Source organism: Calidris pugnax, unplaced genomic scaffold (genome assembly GCF_001431845.1).
Source record: "Calidris pugnax isolate Ruff unplaced genomic scaffold, ASM143184v1 scaffold95, whole genome shotgun sequence".
Classification (NCBI taxonomy): domain Eukaryota; kingdom Metazoa; phylum Chordata; class Aves; order Charadriiformes; family Scolopacidae; genus Calidris; species Calidris pugnax.
The window spans coordinates 42,940-66,393 of record NW_015090885.1 but is presented as its reverse complement, the minus strand read 5'-3'; the positions used below and the strand labels follow the sequence as shown (position 1 = coordinate 66,393).

General features: G+C 38.1%; 2 protein-coding genes across 2 annotated transcripts in view; one reads left to right on the top strand and one right to left on the bottom strand.

Moving 5' to 3' along the window:
* Nucleotides 1-555: 555 nt before the first annotated feature.
* On the bottom strand, nucleotides 556-19,143 carry LIPI (lipase, member I). Its single transcript, XM_014947166.1, has 10 exons — nucleotides 18,929-19,143; nucleotides 15,264-15,640; nucleotides 13,528-13,636; nucleotides 11,419-11,520; nucleotides 9,127-9,216; nucleotides 7,803-7,970; nucleotides 6,671-6,763; nucleotides 5,244-5,355; nucleotides 4,673-4,846; nucleotides 556-858 (listed from the first exon to the last, which is right to left on the bottom strand). Exons 1-10 carry the CDS (start codon nucleotides 18,975-18,977, stop codon nucleotides 771-773), a joined length of 1,362 nt encoding a protein of 453 aa, XP_014802652.1. The 5' UTR covers nucleotides 18,978-19,143; the 3' UTR covers nucleotides 556-770.
* A 4,121-nt stretch (nucleotides 19,144-23,264) lies between these two features.
* RBM11 (RNA binding motif protein 11) overlaps nucleotides 23,265-23,454 on the top strand; it is an 11,454-nt gene continuing 11,264 nt past the window's right edge. Inside the window, exon 1 of the mRNA XM_014947420.1 lies at nucleotides 23,265-23,392. Within this exon, the coding sequence (XP_014802906.1) occupies nucleotides 23,291-23,392 (102 nt within the window). The 5' untranslated portion in view covers nucleotides 23,265-23,290. The remainder of the gene's footprint in view (nucleotides 23,393-23,454) is intronic.

The window sequence follows — 23,454 nt, the reverse complement described above, 5'->3', positions numbered from 1 at the left end:
CTAAGTAATAAGCAATAGGACGAGAGGAAATGTCCTCAAGTTGCACCAGGGGAGGTTTGGATTTTATATTTATAAGCTATTCTCTTCAGAACAGACTTTAGAATTGCTTCATATCTGAAACATCACTGCCCTGCCCATAGGTTTAATAGAAAAAAATCTGAATGGTTGCCATAATATTAATCTATGATGAACATAAAGATAATTTATGTAAATAGCAAATTTACATATGTGCCCACAAATCTTATTGTTCCAATTCTCAGGGACTGAGATATTATATAATGAGAAAATATGAATTCATTTATCCAATGAACATAGCACAGCAAAACTGCTGTGTATTAGATCTGTAGATCACATCTACAGTATATTAAATTCCCTTAGTAGACAGATAAACATGTTTCCACGTAAAAACCATTACAAATAATAAATAATTAAATATATATATGATTTGACAAATAATGTGCCAGGATTATGCAGACAATTCATACTTAATTCAGTAGTTGCTTCACTGTTAACAAATAATAATGAATAGACCATTGCATGTTCTCCACCATGATACATATACTTTATTCAAATTTCCCAAATACATAGATACCTGAACTTTCCAATTCCTTTCACCCTAAGGCACTCAAAGCAAGTAATGCATATTACCAGGTAGACTCTTGAAAATAAATCTAGCTTATCTCATTTCCTTTCTCATTGCAGTCTTTGTCCCGAGGAAGAATCAAAATGTCACTGCTGTAAGAGAAATTAAATCAGTAGAAGCTCTCTCTTCATGTACCCTTCTCTGGGCAAGGGATAGGTTTGAAGGTCAGTTCAGTGTTCTCCATCAGTACAAAATCATATCTGCACAGCTGCATCCTACAAAAGTAGATAAAAAAGTAATGTGCACAATAGAAAAAGTTAACATTAACAGAAAAATACTTGGGTATTGGAATTATTAAATCTCTAGTATTTACCATCTCTCAGAGACAGTAGTCAGGACAAGAAGAAATGTCGTCCTGTCTAGGTTTACACCCTATTTTATGCATCGCTAGAGTAGTTTGCCAGAATGTGCACAACAATCAGGACATCAGCTGGATGGTGCAAAGTGGCATGACTAAAAAATGTATCACAGTAGTCTGAAATATGAAAATGCAATACTTCATCCATTAAAGCTATTAATCTGCATTCAAATTTAGAACAATGGTTCAAGAAGAGCCCAATTCCTGCTAATGTTGGGCCTGAATAATTTATTTTGAGTTTCCTAAGTATGAATATTTCTCTGCTTTTATTCCACAGAGGAAAGTAGAAAACCACATCATATCTTCTAAGTCTTTCAGTTGCAATGACAGCACGTATAAGAAAGTTTAATGTGAGTGATTTGCCATCTAAACACCTAGAAAACTCAGAACTGCATAAGATTACATGGACATATACAGAGATCACAAGGGCAGTCACACACACAAAATTTTACTTTTACTTTTTGAGGTCAACACAGATGCTCTGCCTTTTAGGGCAAGTGTAGGTCATAACTCTGCCCTTCATGCACTACTATAGATAGATGGTGAGAGCTGTTTTGAACAAGCAAATGATTAGAACACCTCTGAGACCATACAAGTTATGACACTTATTTTATTTAAAATTGTCTTCTGTGTTACTCTGAACTCACAGGTGTGGCTGCACAATACAATCCATCTTGGACTGGGATATAGCTTACAGTGAAAGAGCTAAAGGACAAAATCAAGAAAGAACATCCCACCAGACACTTCTATTGTTTTCCATTAATGTGAAATTTCCAACGTGTCTGTATGTGAAAAGACTGTTGGATTTCTGTGTAAGAATATGAGGCCCTTTAAAAACCCCACAAAGCTAAGATAGCAGACTCTATGATTAAGAAGTTCAAGACAAATTCTGGTATTCTGTATATTGCCAAGCATAGAATTTCATCCAGTCCTTCATCCACAATTTGTTTTGATTTGAATTTAATGGTTTACTATTACATTCTTTTTGTAGGGGGGGAAAAAAAAAAAAAAAAGACATAAAAGCACAGAAATTGCTAGCATTTTAAAAGTCCTTATAATATACCGTGAAAGAATTCACAGGACAAATTTCCAACCAGAGCAATGTAAGATTATTATATGCAGCCATTTTCTGATTTGACTTTCAATAACTCATGTAACAAATTGATGCTATATTTTAGCACATTTGCAACAGTGTTGGCAACACAGCAGCACAATGTGTTAGCATAGCCAGCTCTCCATCAGCAGTTGTCACCTGGGAAGGGCTCTATCTAACCGCAGGGGACAAATGCTTAGACAAACATAATGATGAATACTAGAAATGCAAACATATGGTTTCCAACACATTGTATCTCATTTGAAGTGCAATTCTTCTAAGCTTGTGATTATTGACTACCAGGAATGTCTTTTGGGAGAGCAGCCCTGAGGTAGGAGCAGGTTCTTCAGTTCACCAACAAAGAGTTAAAAAAAAAAAATAATTTTTTTGTTAGGTGAAACTTTTATAATCTCTCACACCATGTGTCTCCTCAGCTGTCTACTAAAAAGCAAGGGCATGCCACACTCTCTTGTTCAGTAAAGGTATTAATAAGGTCTTCTTTTTTATTACTCCTGTTCTTCTTTTAAAAAAACCAAAGGTGGCTGGGGTCAATATATTTGAGATATTCACCTTCCCCATCAATTGAGTTCAAACTGACAGGTTCAAAAGCTTTTTGAAAGAATTGAAAACTGGACTCACATAACTTAGGAAAGCTTTCTGGTTTTATGGGTGGGCAGGAACTATTTATCTCAGAGACCACAAGAACAGTCTGAAAATTATATGTACCTTTTAGCACTTCCACATTCAGACACCATCTGTATGAACAATGGACCATCCCAGCAGACAATTGTCAGTGACATTCTGCCAGCTCCCACTATCTGCTCTTAATCCAGATCTGGGGAGGCTGAGACTCCTATTGTCTTTTATCCCTGCACCTGTCCTCTGGTTTTTACCTACCACTTTGTTATATGAATAATTTAAATATTTTTAATGTAGTTTCCAGTTGATTACCCTGTATTCAAGTAATTGTTGTAATTATATGTAACTCAATAAGGTAAATATAGGTAGTTATAATTACAATGAGCAATTATGTAATTATACCAACCAGTAGTGTTGTAACATCTGTGTTTAAATTACCTTCACACGCAAATTTAATACACTATTTTCCATCGCTATCTAAAACTATCAAAATGCCTATATGACTGCCATCTGATGAGGCTCAATGAAGGACTTTAGTGGATCCTATATTAAAGCAAATCAAGTGCATCTTACTTTAAAACTAACAAGAGTCAGCGTAACAGGAATGAAAACTCAGAACCAATTCACTAAAAATCTTCCTTATTTGCTAGATCATTATCTGGAAAAGTCCTGAATGCTGATAGGCTTGCATGAAATGTATCATCTGATTTATCATCATTGGGTTGAGAAAAAAATTGCAACATGATTTAGAGCTTTGACTGTCTCTCATCACCAAATGCTTTTAAATAAAATAATTCCAGTTCACCTGACAGCTTGAGACTTGTGGCCTTCAACAGGTTAATCAAGTCTAATGTATATACACTCTGGGGTACTATTTTGATTACTGAGCATTCTATTTCTTCCTAAGTCTCTCCCACCCATCTCCTCCTCTTTCCCAGTAAATGCGAAATAGTAGATTAGTTTAACAAGCTTTCTTAACTTTTACAAAGTATCATACCCAATTCCTACTAGACTATTATCATATATCAAATCAGAAAGCCTTAATGTTATTTCCCAAGTTAACAAAATATACTGACTTAAGAGTTACTCATATTGTAATATTATTCCCACTCATTACTCATTTGATAACCACTATTAGGTTTTATTTTAAATTCTGATTTTGTTGACTCTGCTGTTCGTAGTAAGTAAATATATGTAACAATTTTTTAAAAAAGTACTCTTGCTACTCCTGGATATTTCTTACCTATTCCGTGTAATATATTATTTGCACAAGATGTGAATGGAAAATTTAATTAATAGCGCTATTGTACAAGTAACTCTGGAGATGTAAAAAATGAACACATGGCAATACTGCTGAAATACTTAAAACGAGAAATAATCAATAAGAGCTTTGTTATTACACTTGATTATCAAAAAATGCAGATGATGTCATTTTAAGTGTTGGCAAGCATAGACTGTGTTTTGGTCTTGGAAGGTCTTTACCTTCAGCAACAAGACCAAAAACCTATTCCAGTCACACAAGTAGCTGAAGTGCTCCATTTCATACCTGAGTGTGAGAAGCTGTGTACAGACACATGGTTAAAAACAGAAAAGTGCTAAATAAAATTTATCCTCTGGAAGAGAACTTAACCATGCGAGTGTAAATCAGGCTGGTTTATGTAAGTACGTGGTCCTTGAAAACCCATTGTGACCCAGACAGCAGCACAGCCTGCTGCAACAAGCAGCATACGTGACATCTACAGGTACAAGGGTGCTGTGCACTAAATGCTGATGTACAAAGCAGCTCTGCCCCATGATAAATTTGATCCTAGGTATGATGAGAAGGATATTCATGCATTTAGGAATATGCGATTAAAAAAAATCTATGTAGGGCAATTTCTGAGGAAACAGCCTGAGCAGTTTAGTTGATATATAACTTTGATACATGACAAACACTTACCTTTCTGGATTATTAAGAGATTTCAGCCTCATCTGGAGAATCCTAAGCTTGTGTTTTGGGCCTACTAAAGTCTTCGTAGAAAAGGTCAAGGAAATTTTTGATATTTTGCCAAGGTCTTGGTAAAATCCAGTCAGTATTTTGACTCTCTTATACTGCTGAAATGTTGAAGCTTCACTGAAGAAAAATATTATTTCTAGTCAGGGTTTTGTTATCTGAGTAATATTCATTATTATTAAGCATTAGTATTAAGATCAGAAATCTGCATAATGTATAAACTTTGAGCATTCAGAGCAAGGGCACCTAGAACTTGATTCAAACCAGTACCATGCAAGGACCTGGGCTGGTTCATAAATGGAGAGGATCATTTCAGCGTGAGGAGCAATGCCTCTGACACTGAGCCATATCCAGGAAAAGAAGCCATGGCCAAGTCTTAACAAACTCATGATACTATTTTGACTTACAAGTCAGCAAATTAAAATGTTTAGGAAACTCAGAAAATAAGCCCTATAAAGTGATAAAAAAGATTTTAAATATTTTTAAAAAGATATAAAAGATGCAAAGCACAACATACCTATTCATCTCTGATTCTAGTGTGTTTCCAGCATAATCTGTTATTTTAACTTTAATGAAACCTCTCCTAATGTTTTTATTCCAGGTAGTAATATCCAGTAAGTAGTTATACACTGCAAAAAGAAACAGAAAATAATAAGGTTCAAAGCATTACCTCAACAGGATACAGTTGCTATTATCACTCTATTAAAAGTATCCCCTACTTGTTGGTAGGAATAGTGACTCTTTACTTCCAAGTTAGCAGCTCAAAGTAGAATAAGAAGGCTATTGACAAAAACTAGGTTCTACCAAATTGCTACTTGGAATTCTGTGTAAGTAGTGCGTCATTTCCTTCAGTTCTTACATGGAAAGGATTTATATCAGAAAGCTACTATCAGAATTGCCATGAAGAGTTTGACCTGCCTAAGGAAAAAATGGAGAATCAATCTTTAACCTGATTAACAGTTTTTGGCAAGCCATGATAAGGGGATATTTGAGCCATTAGTGTAGCAGCACTATCACATTATCCAGAAAAGTGACGTGTCCAAAAAACTGCTGAGGTACACTGACAGGGAGACAGGAGGAACAGCATTGGCACAAACTTTATGTATAGGCCAAGCGGGCAGTTAGCTAGGTGAGAGGATTAATCAGGTGGTAACAGCTGGAGAGAGGCATTACTGCTATGCCTTGCTTGCCCAGTCTGAGCAGCTGCAGCAGTACAGCTCTTCCAAGCACCCTTCTCCCAGCAAAGCCCACCTGCCAAAACCTCCGTGTGGATGTGAGAAAAACTGCATGGGGAAGGCTGAGGAAGAGGAGAGGGATACGATTGCTTTCTCACACTCCAGCCCCTTCTCCCCCTCCCTTGGGGGGCCCACAGCCTGAGGAAAACAGGCTGGGTACATGGGGCAGGCACTCTGCACCTGCTCCACTGTGCCCTCATAACCCTGAAACAGTCAGCTAAGTTTCTCCTACTCCTAGGGAGACATGGACTTTTATAAACTGGATTAGCTTTAGTTGATTGCGAGGCACCCTCCTCCTGCGGTGGAACATTGAGGTGTCTCTTTTCTTGTCCCTGAGCCAAGGCAATCTCAGTTCTCATTTTTGCCCTCCTAAAATGGCAGCACCGATCCCATCTGAGGAGGTTCTCTCAGTCCAGCTTTTTCCCTGTCACTCGGTTCTTATTTTCTGGCTGGCTTCTTCCTCTTGGCAGTCCATTCCATTCCTGTTAAAAGTCACATTTCTTTCTCAGTTCATGGATTGCTTACTCTTCTGCCACAATCTTTCTCCTCCTTCCTCCAGTCTGCAAACTGACACTTGGTTTATTACACCATTTTACACAGCAGCTAACAATAACTTTCTACTATTAACATGCTTTCACTCCAGATCAGTTAAAAATAGCAGCCATAACATTCCATATGGAGTGTGTTCTATATGTATTCAGCCACTCACTGCAGAATGGATCTTGGCCCGAGGTATCAAAATAAGATGTTGTCGGTGAACCCCTTGCGATTAACAGATTTTTCCATCTATCAGCATAATAACCTGAAATCCAAAGTTCAAATATTTTATTTCAGACATTTAGCAAAATCCTGATACACATATAATTAAACAAAAACCCCCTCATTCAGAGTGACAGATTTGGTTTTAATTTTCTTAAACATTCTCTGAGAAAGTAAATTGACTTGGAAAACACAAGAATCCCCTGAGTATAATAGAATGTAGCATGCAAGTATTTAATTCTTCTATTATATTAGTATCACTAAAATTGTCATAATGTTGGAATCTATTTAGTCTAGAATACTAACTACAAAAAAATACTGCTCATAAACTCCTGCAGAAGTAATAAAAACAAGGTAAAAAACGTAGCCCACATGTTTACAGAACCATAAAATAATAGAATCATCAAATCGTAGAATCATTTAGGTTGCGAAAGGCCCTTAAAATCATCAAATCCAACCATTAACCTCGCACTGCCAAACCCACCACTAAGCCATGGCCCCAGGCACCCCATGTCTTTTAAATACCTCCAGGAATAGTGATTCAACCACTTCCCTGGGCAGAAAACCCTGCCAACCAGGAAATGTTCACACTATTGTAGCTGTTTTCAAGCTGTCCCCAGATCTGCTCTAAAAGCAATAAAACCCCAAACAACTACTAACCCCTCCAAATAAAAGCTTGATTCCAAAAGAAGAGCCAGAGAAACCGGGACGTTGCTATAAACATTGCTACTTTTAAACAAAAGCCACAGGTACTCTAGGCATGATAACACACTACGTGTGTCTAAAGTGATCGACTAAGTAGAAGCAGTTTCTCTGTAGAGAGGAAATACTCTGTGAATCCATTTCAGACTGGAAAGCATAATAATCAAAGACTAGGAACTTTCAGCACCTGTGTCTAGCAGAGATAACTATAAAGCAGATAAAGCCATAAACTGCTTTAAATAGTTTGCAGCTCTGCACACGATCAGTCTCTACAGATCCCTTAACACGATACCACAGATCTCTGGAGTAGCCCTAAAAAGAGCTAGTCTGGATTTCCTGGGAAGTCCCACCCAGCCCAGAGCAGATACCGTAATGCTTACCCAGAACTGGGCAGGACATTGGCTGGAAAGCTTCACAATCAACACATTTTCCTCTCTTGTAATCCAAGTAAGAGTCACAAGGATATGTTATTATGTCGCACTTTCCTTTCAAAGATGATAAGAAGAGGAAGACAGATCTTTGATGGTCACACTTAAAATATTGAAGTCCTTCAGGAAAGAAAAAACAAAATATACAAAGAATATGTAACCATTTTCTTTGTGAAAGAAAAGTTGTTATTGAAGTACTCCTATTTACTCAAGTTCATCTTTAGTTAGCCATGCTTTTCTTCTCTGGTTAGTTGACCACCAAGTCTAAAAAATGGATGCACATGCACAAGAAGAAAAAATTGAAGGCTGTTTTGAGTATTACAGGTACAGAGAAAGTCTACAGGGTTTTATACACAAGAAATAGTCTACCAAGTTCTATCAAATTTACAGAATTTGTGTTATGAAGTGTGAGTCTGAGATAAAATAAACCTTGTTGCATTCAGCGCAGGATGTTTTGGCAGAAAAATTACCATGAGGAATACTTCAGAGATTCCTCTCTCTGTTTTTTGGGGGGTAATAAATCCCTTCCTCTCCTAGCAAAACAAAATAGAAGAGTTGTACAGATGAAGATGATCCTGAGTCTTAAGAGATTCTCCCGTACTCACAGGCACACACGTGGGAGCCCTATGTTTTTGTATCAGCTCTAATTCATAGCAGCAGTGTGCAGCTAAGTAATAGAAAATTAGACAGTCATAAGCATATCCAAAAAGAGTAAACAAAAACAGTGGGCAGCAACTTTGCCTAAGATTTACAGAAGTTGAAATAAGCAAAATTCTGCAGCAAAAGGTCATGTCATAGAACTGTTTTCATTCTAGAGCCTAAAAGACCTGTCCAAAACCCTAATTCATCATTGCCAATCAGCAGGAACCTAAGACACAGTGAAGACTTGAAAGCCTTGTCTTCCACGTCATATGCAAGTGATCCTGTTCAAACCACTTGGACACAAACATCTCTTCACATGCCCAGCCATGTATAAACACAGAAGAATAATGATCACTATATGCAGATTGTATATATAACATCATAATATAGCTCCATCACACCAATAATGATGGTATGGTGGGATATATGCTTATAGGAAGATTTTCATTTAATTAAAAAAAATAAGTCAAATGTCTTCATTATTTCTCATTTGCTGAGCAGGCATGGAAAAGAAAGAATACTATGCCCTCAGCTCCCATATTACTGAATATGTGCAGTGTCTATTGAATTCAGTTTAACATTTTGATTTTGATCTCAAACTCTTTTCTCATTAATTGAATGTATTTTTATTTACCACTGAATAATGTTTTTGGACAACCAGGCTGATCCATTCCTCCATTTGGATAGAAGTCAATGGTTCCTAAAGGCTTCTTGAGACCTAGTGCTAAAGTAAAAAAATCATGAATCAAAAAACAATAAACAGAATTATGCAGTCAATCATTTATCATTACATTCATTACAGAATACCAAAGGTCTTAAGAAAATTTTTGAAATTATACTGTTCTTTTGTTCTGTAAATGGAAGTCACATTATGACTTAAAATCCATGGGGTTTTGCTTTTTAAGAAAATTATACACGTGCTGTACACAAATATATTCAAATCTGTGGATGATTCCTACTGCCACAAAAGAAAAAGGAAAGAACAGAAACAACTATTTAGTGCTGTAGCTGAGACATTATTTGCACAAAGAAGTTTATGAAATTCACGTTCTCTCCAGCAATCAAAATTCTTTCCCAACAGAATTTTCTTTAGAGTAAGATTTTCTGTTTCTTTCATATGACATTGGGTTCTGAGCTACACTAATATCAGCAGTATATCAAAGCAGAAAAATCTACCTGTCCTATAAAAAAACATGAGTAAAACTTAGCTCAATTTGACCTACTTTCCTTTTTACCACACATTGTCTTTATTCCCATAATTGGAACATTACAAAAATTGGTATTTTACAGCTTCGCATATAAATTTGTACAGTAAAATGCTTATTTTTTAATATTATTAAAGAAACCAATATGAAACTACATAAATAATGGGACAAGTGTGGTAGCTTTGAAAGGTTTACTTATGGTTTTGAGGAAAAATTAAACCAGATTATAGCACAGACGAAGCAGACTTTACAATGTTCTTCATTTTAACCTTACAATAATGTGACATAGAGTTTTAAGCAGGGATCTGTAGCGTACTACCGTGGATACAGCTGAGACTGGCTGTCTCAGAAGGGACTAATTCAGTGATAATCACATGCTTACAACCTCTATGTTCATACACACTAGCACAGCAAAAGAATGTTAGTTCTAAACTGGTTTGCAAATACAGTATCATAAATTAATGCAATAGGCATGCTGTATTCAATGTACAGACTTGGCTTTTTCATATTCAGAAGGAATACACTATAACAAGTGACAGTTGTGTAATCACTACTTTTGCATGACATTAAGTGGACTCATGACTATATGGTTATCTACATGTGCCTTCAGTAAGCTCTTGGGCATAAATATTATTTCAATATTTTCAGGTTCAGTCATGAAACTTCACTCACGCAATAACAGGGCTACTCATCAGAACTGAACAAAACAGCCTATCATTGCTTAAGTGATTAACAAAGTTGAGTTTCAGTTTTTTGATTAATAGGCATAATAACATTCAGCATGATTTTAAAAGTATACACATGGTTAGAGAGCAACAGCACAGGAATCCACCTGATAACACAAAATATACTTCTGCAGCACTATTTGAATGTTACTGAAATAGCTTATCCCTTTTCTTTTGCTTTTTCTGCATTTCCTCAAGTTGAAATAGGAAAGGCTATGTCATTACCATTACTATCTGAATGGATTACATCAACAAATTGAGCATCAGTATGATCCAATCTCCCTTCTGGTGGTTGTCGAGAGAACGAAGGACCCGCTGGATCAAGACCTAAATGAAAATAACACTAACATTACAAATCCTGGGGTCTGTTTCTATAGATATATACAAAAGTGACATGTGAGCATTATTCATCAATGACTTTTCATTTTCCCGGGATAATAACAAAAATAAAAACCAGCACAATTATTCTCAAGCCAAACAAAGGTTCCTAGCAACAGAGTGATCAACCCATATCTTTTAACTTCTCTCTCCCCCTAATTAGTTGTGCTTATCTCCCAGTTGTCCAGATGAATAGTAAGCCAACAGCTTTAGGGAGCATCTCAGAATCCAACAACAGTATCTCCGAATCAGGAGAATTAATTTTGTCCTTTTTCCCAGAATATACCATTCCTATTGTGTACTTAATAAAAAAAAAAAAAGCACAATATATTAGTTTTACATTTCAGAAACCTCCAAACAGGTGAGAAGAAAATATGGGGGGGGGGGGGTGTTGGGTTTGTTTGTTTTGAGTTTCAGTTTTTTGATTAATAGGCATAATAACATTCAGCATGATTTTAAAAGTATACACATGGTTAGAGAGCAACAGCACAGGAATCCACCTGATAACACAAAATATACTTCTGCAGCACTATTTGAATGTTACTGAAATAGCTTATCCCTTTTCTTTTGCTTTTTCTGCATTTCCTCAAGTTGAAATAGGAAAGGCTATGTCATTACCATTACTATCTGAATGGATTACATCAACAAATTGAGCATCAGTATGATCCAATCTCCCTTCTGGTGGTTGTCGAGAGAACGAAGGACCCGCTGGATCAAGACCTAAATGAAAATAACACTAACATTACAAATCCTGGGGTCTGTTTCTATAGATATATACAAAAGTGACATGTGAGCATTATTCATCAATGACTTTTCATTTTCCCGGGATAATAACAAAAATAAAAACCAGCACAATTATTCTCAAGCCAAACAAAGGTTCCTAGCAACAGAGTGATCAACCCATATCTTTTAACTTCTCTCTCCCCCTAATTAGTTGTGCTTATCTCCCAGTTGTCCAGATGAATAGTAAGCCAACAGCTTTAGGGAGCATCTCAGAATCCAACAACAGTATCTCCGAATCAGGAGAATTAATTTTGTCCTTTTTCCCAGAATATACCATTCCTATTGTGTACTTAAAAAAAAAAAAAAAGCACAATATATTAGTTTTACATTTCAGAAACCTCCAAACAGGTGAGAAGAAAATATGGGGGGGGGGGGTTGTTGGTTTGTTTGTTTGTTTGTTTTTTTAAATCTCATTTTTCCAACATTAGTTTGGGCCACTGGCTCAACATGTTTAAAAAAAAAATATCAAAACAATCCCATCAGAGGCTATGAGGCTTTTGTGTTTGGACCACTCAGTCTTTGCCTTTATTCATCTGTATCTGTAATTATAAGAAAGTGACTGAAACATTTAATGTAAATCCATTCAACTGTGAGCACCTGAGTTCAGAAATTACATGGATCTACTAGTTCCCCGTTAGTGTATAGAGAGGTCACAGACCTTCTATCCTAGCAGTGCAATCAAGACTGCCCCCAAACAGTGATGCCAAAAAACCTCTAGGGATTGTGTAAAGTGAAAATGAGTATTCTTAACCAGAGGAATGCAACTGGAGCCTAACACACTCTTAGAAAATGGCCTGTTTTTCAGATTCCTGTACGAAAAAGGGGGGAGTCTCTAATTCACAGAATCACAGAATAATATGGGGTTGGAAGGGACCTCTGGAGATCCTCTAGTCCAACCCCCCTGCCAAAGCAGGTCCACCTAGAGCAGGTTGCACAGGAACATGTTCAGGTGGGTTTTGAATGTCTCCAGAGACGGAGACTCCACCACCTCTCTGGGCAGCCTGTTCCAGCGCTCTGCCACCCTCAAAGTGAAGAAGTTCCTCCTCATGTTTAGATGGAACTTCTTATGTTCAAGTTTGTGCCTGTTTCCTCTTGTCCTGTCCCTGGGCACCACTGAAAAAAAAAAAGTAAAATTCCTTTCTTAAGGCTAGCTACTGGCTCCTGTTACATTTTGAAAAAAAATTACTTAAATACTCTGAAAATAGGGTTTGGAGCTTTGAATCTCAAGGGGAGGTAACTGTTTCCCTTCAGCCCCAAAATAGCTGCTCTTTTAAATCCTAAACACTACCAGTATCCAACAGTCCCTTCTGTCCTTAACACCTTTCTGATAGCTAGCTTAGTCAGCTTCCTTCTCAACACACTAGCTGCGGTGAGTTTTGCTCTTTCACTGCAGGAAGTACACGCAGCCTGTGCACCCAAATCAGCACTCTGCAATGGATTCTGCCCTAGGAACCAACATCTGAAAGTTAATCCCAAACATCATGCGACCTTGGTCCTGAAAGACGTACCCACAGGACGCTACTCCGATTTTCATGGCATGCACCAGTCCTGCAGAACACAATGCTGAGGATGTAATAAGTACAAGTTTGCAGTATCCATACACAGGCTGGACACCTGCTTTAAACTCCCTGTAGCAGACAGCTCAACATACTAAAGCCTGCACCATGTTCAGACACCTCCAACTGACACTAAATCCTTCTGCCCGATTCCTGCGGTCTGACCAAGAGCTTTTGAACTTCCCTTCAGAGGGACCTGACTTGCTTCATCAACTAGACAGAAACTCCAGTAATATGTCATTTAATTTTGTATGTGTGGTACTTGTGCGTGTTAGTAAATAATCAGTTCTCATTTGTGGGTATTTCAGTGCTAGCATCTATGCGCTCTGCAGTTATGACAAGAATACAAGGTACATTAGAATGAACGTAGGGGGATTAAAAGCCTTACCTGTAATTCTGCCAATTTTGCCATTATACTTCTGGCCAACAAAACCAGCTATATGAGCCCCAAGACTAACACCAATCATATACATAGTGTCAAGAGAAGCTCCATCTACCTATCAGGGGGAAAAAAAAAAACAAACTAAAGCCACAACCACACACATGGTTAACTGAACAGACATCAGTACACTAAGTTTTCACTTTTTGTCAGTACTTTAAGTTATATTTCTAACACTAACAAATGGGAATCACAAAGTTCTTTTCAGTTTGACATTCTGTATGAGTCAAACAGTGTGGTAATTATGAAATTCTTTGACTAGAAAAATGTAAAAAGGAAGCTTGAGTCACATTTCTGCCAAACTGTCACATTAGTTAGAAGGGGGAGCATGGGAAGGGAAGAGGAACATATTCACACAAGAAAGATGAACCAAAACTCTGCACTGGGAAAAAAAATAAATATCTCCTCCCCCGTATCTTTCCAATAAAATAAATTTAAAACATAATACCATTAACACTTATGCCACAGATTTGCTGAATAATGGTGCCAAATGCACGCCTGCAGAAAAGCCTTAAGATGTCCATTCTATAAAGCAGGTGGTGGGGTGTTTTTTAAAAAATACCGAAGAACTCTGAAAGAGTATCAGCACACCTATTAGAATCTCTGCAAAGTGATAGTATGATATGTGGGACCTGAAATACTAATGCATCTCAAAATGAATTAACAAAGGCCTCACAACAGCTTGCAAGTATGAAACTGATAGTTGTGGGACACAACATACCCCCCCACTACCACTTTGATGACTTGCACAAGATTGGCCCAAACATGCTCTGGAATCATTGCTTTGCCAGGATCTGTAACCAGCAATTAACCAAAAATCTGCATCAAGAAATTTGCAAAATACACGTTTTTAACCTACTCTGGATTGGAGACTGTTCTTATAGTCCTATTTTATTTTTCTGTTCCATAACAGTAAAGTTACTGTCACAATCATGAATTGTTATCACTATATCTAGTACCAGAGGGCATACTCTGATAGGGTCTCTCTTCTTTCATCTCATCCTTTCTCAAAATGCTGGGTTTTTTACTCAAATTCCACAGGAATATTTTCTTACTGCACAGCATTAAAAATTTCTGAGAATGGCTGGGAAAAGAAGTGGTGAGAATGGAAGAAAAATCAAGTGATAAATAACAATGCCATAAATGAGATGATAACGTGTTTTGTTCATTTGATTAAGGAAAAAATCTAAATCCCAGTTAAGACCACTGGCATCAACAACTGTTTCAGCAACTCCCTCTAGAATCAAGAAGTTTATATTGTTTTGGAAAAAGTATTTATATGCCTGTCAGTGATTTCTTTTTCTTTTAAAATCTTAGTTATAGCAGTTGATAGTGAAAAGAGTAGTATAATGTTTCTGTAAAATTTTAATGCTGCATACTATTTGAAGCACTCTCAATTCACCTCCCCACTGGTGCATTCACTCTTCCAAGAAGATCTACAACTTCCATGTGGCTAAAGAAATCAGATGCACTCTTAGACATACTTCAGTGAAAGGGCAATAAGAACTCAGGTGGAGTTCTAGACATGCAGTAATAACTGCATGTAAAGTTAGGAAATACTTTGGCAAAGAAATGTGATTTGATATTGTTCACTGAGCTTCTCTTTAGACACATTTTAAATAGCCATTCCTACCCAAGCTATGCTATTTAAACATATTCAGAACAGATGCAGCTCTCTGCCTTACCAGCATCTGGTCAATATAGTTCTTCAGTATTTCTGCAACTTTTCTGCAGTTTTCAACAGCAGTTATATAATTCACAGTTGTAGCACCACGATTCCAATCAACTATAATGAGATTAATATCCTCTGCAGACAGTAAAAGCTTCTTTATGTCACCAAGCCATGCTGGTGGAGATCCTGTTGGTCTGAAGCCGTGAATAACAAAGACAGTTTTCTTGAAGGTATTAAGGTACTCAGATGCAGTAACATTATGTTCAATGAGTCTCTCGGAACAATTTGGATTTTCCCTTGTGTATAGCAGTAGCTGGACTTGGAGTTCTGTTCCAGACAAAGCATTGCCTATATTAAGATCTGTAAATTCAGGACATTTTTCCTCCTCATCTGAAAAAGATGAAAATTTAGACAGTCATTTGATGTGTTAGACCACCTGAAATACTATCTCTTCCCTTTTCTTTCCACATTTTTCTAGTAAAAGTGAAGAACTTCCATTTTATTCCCTCCAGACCTTCGGAATGAGGAACCAGAACGTGCACTGAACAATGAGGAGACGGTTGAACTAATGACTCTGCAGATACCACTATGCTCTTCTGAACCTTTCAAATAAAAAATTAACCTTTTTAATTGTTCCTGAACCATATATTTTCTCCATAACAAATACAAATTAAAAGTTACTGTTGATAATGTTGATAGTGTTGCTTAACCATCAAATTTAGGTTCTCAGAATTTTTTCACAACTAGTGTGTGCTGTATAAACAGGAAGACCACTGTGGTTGTTTCTTCCTCTTTTGGCCAGCGTGTCAAAGTTGCCAATCTTCAGGCCTTATTGTTTGAGCTAGCAATAAGGAACAGTTGCCTGACAGTACGGGATGACCCAGAACTCTTCCCTAGTTTTGGATCACCATGAGGACACCATTACCAAGAAGTAAAGAAAGAAGCAACAAAGGATCCTGATCTGACTTTGAACTGAGGTCAGTATACATAATGGCACAAGAAAAACTGCAGTATTCAGCATTTCTGTACTTGGACAGTTGTGGTGTACAAGGTGAGGATCAACAAGAGGACAGATATTTTCAAAAAAAGTCTAAAAAGACTTAATTTTTGTCCCTGTGTGTTTATCAACATCAGAAATTAATGCTGTAAAAAGTATCCTTTGGCTGATGAGGTCACAATGTGTGGACAAGCCACTTCAGGATTCTGGGTACAACACTGATGCCTGTCACGGTTCCTCTGTATGACCTCTTCACCTTTGCTATGGTGTTAGCTGGCTTATGGCCAAAGAAATCTGGGCCCATCTCTGGACTTCTAGGGGGCTATGCTACTTTACATGAGCCTTTTGTCTGATATTTGATGGCACGGTTCTGAATTTTCCTGTCATTAACACATTTGTAAAACAAGAGTCAGTCAACCTCTAGAAAGCAAAAGTAGGAAGAGGCATAGTGCCTACTCAGTTCCTTAAAAAATATTAAGAAAAAAAACTAATCTGAATTTCTCAAAATATTTCAGTTACAGGAGAGACAGTTCTGTCTCTTCTCATTTTCCCAGCAAACAGCTAGCAGGCAGAACTGAATCCACCAACATTTGCACATCTGAGATGGACATAGACCCCTCTCTACTTTATAAAGCTGCAAAGGGCAAGTGCAGGGGGTTTACAACATATCTAAAAAATGTATTTGGTACTACAGTGCAGACTTAAACAAAGCTACACTACTTGAAGTACAGTACTTAATATGGTAAAGATACCAATTCACTTAGGGAACTGAACCAATCACCTCTAGACCAAACCATGTATCTGCAATGACTAGACCACTCACCTGGACATAATAATAATAATAATAATAATAATAATAATAATAATAATAATAATAATAATAATAATAATAATAATAATAATAATAATAATAATAATAATAATAATAATAATAATAATAATAATAATAATAATAATAATAATAATAATAATAATAATAATAATAATAATAATAATAATAATAATAATAATAATAATAATAATAATAGATATTTCCAAAGTGGAGCAGGGTTGAAGTTACAGAGTGTTAGAAAAGGCCTGAATCTTCCTGTCTTAAATCATCCAGACTAAAGTTTCACGCCTATCATCACCTTATGACAATGGTTACAATTATTACCTTTGGGAAAAGTTAGAATTACCTATATTTCAAAGTAAATACCACCATTCTCATTTAGACACTGAATAATTTAAGCAAATTTTACTGAGGTTATTGGAAATGTTATTAACTAACTACTGATAGAGTTTCATTGCTGAGACTTATCCAAGATGTAGTTCTGAAAGTAAGAGCTGTTCAGCTGCAGGTGTCTTGAATTTAATGAAAATAATATTCAAGAACCTGATAAAATGTCATACATGTGACATGATACTGAGATGTCAATAGAATGTGTCACATTTAATCTCTAGTTTTCATATAATAATATATGATAATAAAACTAGAATAAAGTTTCTATTATACGAATGTCATATACAAAGGTAAACGATAATAAACATCCACTTAATTACATTTTTGCTACATTTTTATGCATTCATACAACATGAAACTCATTTAGTTTTGCCTAATATTGTTCTTAAATCCAAGTTTAATCACTGATCTATATAATTCACTCCTACATATCTAACATATACAAGATTCGTGCTAAGATATGGTTGAAATGTTCCTCCATATCCATTTAAATGTTTTTATTTCTTATAATTTGATTGGTAGAAATAAGAATTAATTCTTCTAAAGCCAGTGGAATGACCGTGACATAAAACAGAGACAGAGCCTGGTCCACGGAAGTGAGAAATCTATCACAAGGAAATTAACTGACGAAACCTATTTACCGGCTGGCAAATGTCAAAGGGAAACAACTCATTTACTTAGGGCTGTGAAACGACAGCAGCTATTCTTTGAAGAGTAAATAGAGAAATAAAAGACAAGATGATGTCTTTACTGTGGAATTAGATAAGTACTATGAATAGATTTATAGATTTAATACTTGGAATTGTTCAGCGAGAAGTCATCGAGGGGAGGTTTATCGAACTCCTATTTCTGATGGATTACTGGAAGGAATACGGAGCTGCCCTTTGTGCACTTTGGGAGTACTCACATACACCTTTCTGTACAGTCAGAACAAACAGGTAAGTGTTGGGCAGTTACATATGCACTATAACTCAGTTAATATATGATGTTAATTTTCCTATGTATGTTTGTAAGCGTTGTAAGCATCTTCTGTGGTTGAAAAGGGGGAAATCTGAAGTGCATGCTGATGTTTTTTGTAACTAAATTTTGCTATTTAATGCATAATGCATAATTTGGAAACCTGTCAACCTATCAAATCAGCAATAAACAATAAACTTACATTAGTACATTAGAACTATTTCACAATTACCTGTTTACTTTGTACAAAGTGCACATACCTGAGTGTCTCTCTGTGCAAAGTACAGCCCAAGATAAAGTATCGGGCTCTGTTCTATTTACTTTAAAATGAAAATACACATCTCAGTTTCAAAGTGATCAAATTCTCTTTACTAATCTACTCCATTAGGCATATTTCACAAGTTTGAATCTTTTGGCAGTTCAAATGAAGGAATATTCTTTTATTTAATGCTTGAATAAAGCCAAGAGACTACATCAGAAGTAATAAGCTAATGGTTCTTACCTGATTTTACCCAGTATATCAAACAGATGAAGAAACACAATTTCAGCATGTGGAAATGGAGAAAAAGCAATAGGTAATATCCACAGATAAGTGGCAAATCTAGTGTGTCCTTACAGTATGCTAGATCTCTAACCTAACTGAATGCCACTAATGAAGTAAGTGTCATATAGAGTAGGAAGCAGAAAGGAAAGCTGTACTCAAGCTTCTGCAATTCATGACTCCTCCTATTGAATGACTTCAGTAGGTAGGGTGGTTTCTGGTCTTTAAGGGTTGGGACTGGTTTTCAATCTATTTCCCTCTCTCTTTGCCTATCAGCAGATTTACACGTAAGCAACTGATGTTATTATTACTGACAACTCTGTTACGTGGAATTTAGGAAGCAGAGTGACTAGAGGTACAGCCCATTAGAGACCCACAGCCCATTTTTTTTTAAGTGTGTCACTTAATTGCAATTAAAGGCACTGAGATGGGCAAAAGAAACTTAGAACAAAAAGTCATTCTGGTGGCAGAAGAATTTTTCTGTAAGAACTTGAAAGTAATTCTAAGAACTCTATCTCCATGGATTATTTTTGCACAAAATTATTTTCTGAGCTTTTTCCAAGGAGTCATTCTCTAATCCAAATGCAGAGGAGGTCTATGAAAGTGCACTTATGGGACAAAGATGGAACTTAGAGCCCCGCAAATATCACCCAGACACTCACTGGGTGTTTTGGGTATGTAACTACTTCATTCCTTCTGGGTCCTCAAGCACAAAACAGATGAAGAAACATATTTTTTGTGTGAAGCTCATTTATTTACAAACCAATTCACTGGGTAAATATACAAGAGGACAAACATCATTTTCTTGGGGTTCACGGTGAGGCAAAGAGGCAGATAAATTCTGCATTACTCAAGTGAGACGTCGGAATGCTCATTTTGCCTCTATCTGACCCCCAATTATTTCCATTGCAGGAGAAAGGAAAACAAACCATAACCACTCAAATATGAGAGACCTGTTGGGTTCTCACATCCAGTTTCTTACGCCATCTCAGAAATGTTTTTTTGCATAGTGTATCCTTCACAGTGCTTGGAAACATAAGGTCTAAGTCTCCTTCTTTTCCACCCACAACAGTTAAGGTGATGTGTGTGTGTTTCATTATTTCAGTGATCAGTCTCTTCAGCTGGCTTTGTGATTCTGGGCAGCCAAAGAAAGGCATGCTACAGGAGCTCCTGCAGAGGACAGCCTTTAGGAAATCTCTTCAAAGTCTTTTCCCCTTTGAACGGTGCCACAAGGAGATGAAGATGCAGAATGTCCACTCATATGAAAATCAACTCAGCTTAACCAGTAACCTTTTCTTAGTATTTTGCTTTCGTTTCTCAAATTTGTCACCCCATTCTTAGTAAAGTTCACTAAGGCAGCTCTTGTTATTCCTTTGCATTTCCTCTTAATCTCAAAACTTCTATGCTTTGTCCAACTATTATTATAAAACCACAGCCCTACTAGCCTTACATACTACTTAGAACAAGTTATGGTATAGTGTCAATTTGTCTCCTTCCCCCTCTCTGCTTTTTAATATAGATTATTGTTACAACAAAAACTTAGTGCATTCAAGCAATCACCACTTAGGCAGCCTCAGCATGCACTCAGCGTGCAGTATGCATTCATATACAAGTTAAAGCACAGAAAGCTCAACAGCACCGAAAACAAACTGGTAATAGCCCCGGTAAAATATCTGCTGTGCTCATCCAAGAGCAAATCACCTGATCATAGAAGAAAATTTTATATGTGTACCTTTACATATACCTGATGACACTAGTTGCTAAGCAATTTGCCCTTGTTCTTTTACACTTGACTGGGGGAAAAAAAACAGGAAATGTTAAGCTCCCTCCTGAACTGAAAACCAGTAAGCCCAGCTCATATGGAGGTAAAGTACTGTGCTACCCATGTCAACATAACAACCCATAAAACAGTTTCAAAGCCCTCTGTAATCAGTTTCAGGAAAGGATTCCTTTAAATCAATGCCCAGAAAGTTTTGTGTTATTAACCAGGGTGTTGAACCAGGGCTTGTTGGACTCACCCCTCTGTTGCATGACAAGGGGACTTTGTTCACCAACGAGGCACTTACGCCACTTAGAAATCTTAACTACCTTAAATCTGTAACTACTGTTTACACTGTAGTTTCTGCTGACATCCCACTGTCAGGTAAATCCTTCAAGGCAACTCTGAGTTTCAGGTACACTGTCACAAACAGATGCAAGACCCTCAAACTTCAGCTACTGCCCACCCCGCTTTGCTGCGTATGGTTCTGCCCACTGCCTTTCTCACAAGGAATCACTTCTCACACTGAAATTCAGACTTGCCCGCTCTGACAGTGCCTTCTGTGGACCAGTGGAGGATGCCAGCACTCCCTCCTCAGCGCTCCGTGCACCACAGCGCTCAGGATCGCAGGACTTGCAGCTCCTGAACGAACCCTGATGCTCTGGGGAGATCCCACAGTCCACACGTTGTTTGATTAAAAACCCCTCAAGATTGGCCAAGTATTCAAGTTGAAAAAAAAAAACCCAACATATACAAACTTCACTTTATTACAGTACAAGATTACTATGATTTACAGGTAACAGAATAGCGGTTCTACACTTCAGTTTACACCCAAAAGTTTCTGATAAAATAACAGCTAGAAACATTACAGCATGGTTGTCAAGATTAAGATCAAATTCTTACGCAAGCCTTGATATCATGATCTGTGGTCATATCTAAATTTATTTCCCCTCCTAATCTTCTCTCTACCCTCAAGGATTTCGTAATCTTGGGAAATCCTATTCTCATAACAATTCTCATTTTTCTTATGAATCAAACCACTTCTCCAGAAAAATTCCTCTCTAACCGCTAACTTAAGAGTGCTGCTCCCTTTCAGGGAAGACAAAATCACAACCCGGCTTTTGCAATGCAGTATATTTAACGATGAAAAAAAAACAAAACAAAAAACCCCCAAAAATCTGTCTAAAGGTTACAAAGGTTACAAACAAGTCAGGGAAAAACCCTGACTGGTTGGAAGAATTTTAAGACTCACTATGTATTCTACCCTGAGGCTTGTAATTCCTGTAAACTGATAATCCCTTTCTAAATAGACTTGGCAAGTAACTAACTAAGCTGTCATTAGGAAATAATGGGCACTGATGCCAAGCACACCACCTATGCTTGGGAAAAAAAAAATCTTTAAGAATATTTTTCACATTGCTGTCATCAGGATGACTTCTGAAAACATGCTCCTTTGTAAAATAACTCTTTAAAAATATATACAGAATGTTAAATGTGTATACGTGCTTGAAACCTGTTTGTAGCAACCACCCAACAGTGGGTTATAAGGCAGGTATCACTTCAGCTTTAAAGACATCATAATCCAGTTCTTTTTAAATCTTGAGAAATGTACCACATCCGACACCTTACATGTTTATTTTATTGCTATCACAACACTTTATCACGCTGATGACTAAAACACTTGAGGGCTTTAAAGGTTTTTTTTTTTCCTCTCTGGTGAGACCCCACCTGGAGTACTGCATGCAGCTTTGGAGTCCTCAGTACAAGAAGGACATGGACCTGTTGGAGAGAGTCCAGAAGAGGGCCACAAAGATGATCAGAGGGCTGGAGCACCTCTCCTATGAAGACAGGCTGAGAGAATTTGGGTTGTTCAGCCTGGAGAAGAAAAGGCTCTGGGGTGACCTCATAGCAGCCTTCCAGTACCTGAAGGGGACCTACAGGAAAGATGGGGAGGGACTCTTAAATCAGGGAGCGTAGCGATAGGATGAGGGGGTAACAGTTTTAAACTGAAAGGGGGGAGATTGAGATTAGATCTCAGGAAGAAATTCTTTACTGTGAAGGTGGTGAGACACTGGAACAGGTTGCCCAGAGAAGCTGTGGATGCCCCATCCCTGGAGGTGTTCAGGCCCAGGCTGGATGGCGCTTTGAGTAACTTGGTCTAGTGGGAGGTGTCCCTGCCCAGGGCAGGGGGGTTGGAACTCGATGATCTTTACGGTCCCTTCCAACCTAACCCATTCCTATTCCATGATTCTGAAGCACGTGTCGTTAGGAAGGCCTTCCCGGCTGGCCCTGCCCTGTCAGCCACAGCCTCCCCCTGCTCCCCCCTGCGCTCTCCCCCCACAGCGAGGCCATTTCCTCCCGCCCCGCCAGCGCCGGCCCCCAGCCGCACCCCGGGGAGGGGGCAGCGCTCCCCCCTCAGCCGGCAGCCCGCCCGGCGGCGCTCCCGCGTTGCTAGGACACGCAGCCCGCTCCCTAGCAACGAGCGGCGCGGCGCTTTACGGCAGCGCGGCCGCTTTCCCCCGTCCCCTCCCTCGACGGGAGCCGGCGGCGGCGGCGGCGCCGCCATGTCCTGTCCGGGGCGGTCCGAGGAGGCGGACCGGACGCTGTTCGTGGGGAACCTGGAGAGCCGCGTGCGGGAGGAGATCCTCTACGAGCTCTTCCTGCAGGTGGAGGGCGGGCCCGCGGGGGCGGGACGGGGCCGCGGAGCGGAGGCCTCGGCGTGGCCCCA

Bases quoted from the DNA above. Each gene is read 5' to 3' on its own strand.
- LIPI (XM_014947166.1), bottom strand. From the start codon at position 18,977: ATGCTGAAATTGTGTTTCTTCATCTGTTTGATATACTGGGTAAAATCA. The intron at 7,971-9,126 runs GTAAATAAAAAT...TCTTTCCTGAAG, and splicing joins TCCAAAAACATTATTCAGTG to GACTTCAATATTTTAAGTGT. The intron at 6,764-7,802 runs GTAAGCATTACG...TTTGGATTTCAG, and splicing joins AATGTCCTGCCCAGTTCTGG to GTTATTATGCTGATAGATGG.